At 69.1% G+C, this 1,992-nt stretch overlaps 1 protein-coding gene across 1 annotated transcript in view; it reads left to right on the top strand.

Moving 5' to 3' along the window:
* Nucleotides 1-6: 6 nt before the first annotated feature.
* Nucleotides 7-1,992, top strand: part of LOC105310546 (BAH and coiled-coil domain-containing protein 1-like) — a gene marked incomplete at its 3' end in the record, with an annotated part of 4,842 nt that continues 2,856 nt past the window's right edge. The window contains exon 1 of the mRNA XM_011386711.2: nucleotides 7-789. Within this exon, the coding sequence (XP_011385013.2) occupies nucleotides 60-789 (730 nt within the window). The remainder of the gene's footprint in view (nucleotides 790-1,992) is intronic.

Below are 1,992 nucleotides of genomic sequence, written 5' to 3'. Positions count from 1 at the left end.
GCTCGGGCTTCTCCTTGCCCCCCAATGTGCATTCATCTGACCTCTCGGACCCCGAAACTATGCAAACCACCGCCCCCAGGGCCCAGCCTGAGCCAGCGAGAACGTTTCTGCCTGGGCCTCCATGCCCCCGAAGCCCCCGGAGCCTGGAGGAGCCTGGGCTGCCGTCGGGGCCCAGGGAGGCCACCCAGGACATTGCTGCCACCCCCCACCCTGCCGAGCGGGGGCTTCCGAGGGTGGCAGCGGACCGCAGCCCACTGGAGGGGCTACAAGAACTGCGATGCGGGGCCCTCCTGGAGGGAGGGGGCCCCGAGGCCACTGGCCGGGCTAATTCTACTCAGGGAGGGGCCCGGGAGGAGAGGACTAAGGGGGAGGGGAGGGCGGAGGGGGAGCAGGGGCCGCCGCTGGGGGCCGGCCCCCAGGCCCTGGAGCAGCAGGCGGGAAGGCCCTGCTCCCCAGAGAAGGCCGAGCGGGGTGAGCGGCAGGCCCCCGGGGAGGCAGGCGCCGAGGAGGCGGCCGAGCTGGAGGAGGAGGAAGAGGAGGACTGGCGGTCGACACCCGACAACGGCCACTTACCCAGGGCGCTGCCGGGCCTGGACGCCCTGGTGGCAGCCAGCATCAACCTGGGGGACCTGCCCAGCACCAGTCCGCTGGAGCCCCAGCCCCCCGCTGCCCCTGGGCTGCCCAGCACAGCCCTCCTGCCCCATAGCTCAGGGATTCACGGCATTGCCCTGCTCAGCGAGCTGGCCGACCTGGACGTCCAGCCACAGGGGAGCGAGCCAGCCCTGCCAGGTGAGCACCGCCTGCTGCCCCATCCCTCTGGGGCCCCAGGAGCTGGACCTCGGGCATGGGCTCCGGGCCAGCCGGCCAGACAGCAGCCTTAGCCCTGCTCCGTCGGCCTACGGCATGTTGCCCACCCCCCGCCACCCACTGGTCCATGGGGACGGGGTTCTCGTGGCCAGGATGGTACCCTGACCACAGGATCAGAGGGGCCTCCAGGCAGCACCTGGTGGCTGCGGATGTTCATGACACCTTGAGGAGGGCTGAAGCCTGTCCCGTTTCACACACGGGGTTGCCGAGGCCCACGGTTGCGGGGGTGCTTGGCGGCTGGACTGAGGATTCATAGCCAGGAAAAGAGAGAAAGCTTATGCCCCCCGGCTCAGGGCCTGCACGGGTCCAGCTCAGGACACCTCATTCTCACCCCCCGGGCCGAGGAGAGGCTCTATGTGGCCTCACCAGGCTTGGAGCTGGAGCGCGGTGGCACCTGCGGTATGAGATGCCCCTGGCTCCAGGCATCCCCGAGGCCGCAGGGTACGGGTGGGGTGCCGGCCCTGCCCCGAGGGCCAGGGGCCCTCCACACGCCTGCGTTGCCCAGGTGCTCCACCAGGTGTACTGCCTCCCCCCACCTTAGAGGGCGCCCCGTGGGGGGGGGCGGGGCCAGCCAGGCATTGTGTCCCACTGATATTTATAGAAAGAGCCCAGCAAAGCTCTTTGCTCGGTTTCCCAAAGCGCAGTGTCCTCCGCCAGCCACCAGCGCCTTCTGGGCTGTGTGGAGGTTAAGTGATCAATCTCGTCAAGGTAATTCCCTCACAGGCCCCCGTCCGTCACGCCTCTTCTGTTCCTGGACAGGCCACCGCTGTGCTGAGGGGATGAGCGGAGTCCCCTCCAGGCGGGCTCCCCACGGGACCCTCAGAGGGCCTCGCTTGGGGTTTGGGTCTGTAGGCTGAGGCAGGGTGCCCGGACGGGGCTCCGGCTGCCGGGACCCAGCGTGTGAGTGTGGCCGGCGGGAGGGTGTGCCAAACAAATGCTGGGCGCCGTGTGTGGCCACCCGGTCTGCGTGTGAATGCCTGCTGGACGGGCGCCCGGTCTTTGAATGAATGCTCACGTGTAGACCACGTGTCCTCGTGTGGGCGGGGCAGCTGCCGATCTGGGCCGGGCGCTGCAGTCACCACAGTGTGTGGACCAAGTGAGCTGCCACCACGGGGCCTCGACCCC

Source organism: Pteropus vampyrus, unplaced genomic scaffold, assembly GCF_000151845.1.
Source record: "Pteropus vampyrus isolate Shadow unplaced genomic scaffold, Pvam_2.0 Scaffold5819, whole genome shotgun sequence".
Classification (NCBI taxonomy): Eukaryota; Metazoa; Chordata; class Mammalia; order Chiroptera; family Pteropodidae; genus Pteropus; species Pteropus vampyrus.
This window is presented reverse-complemented; position numbering and strand designations above follow the sequence as displayed.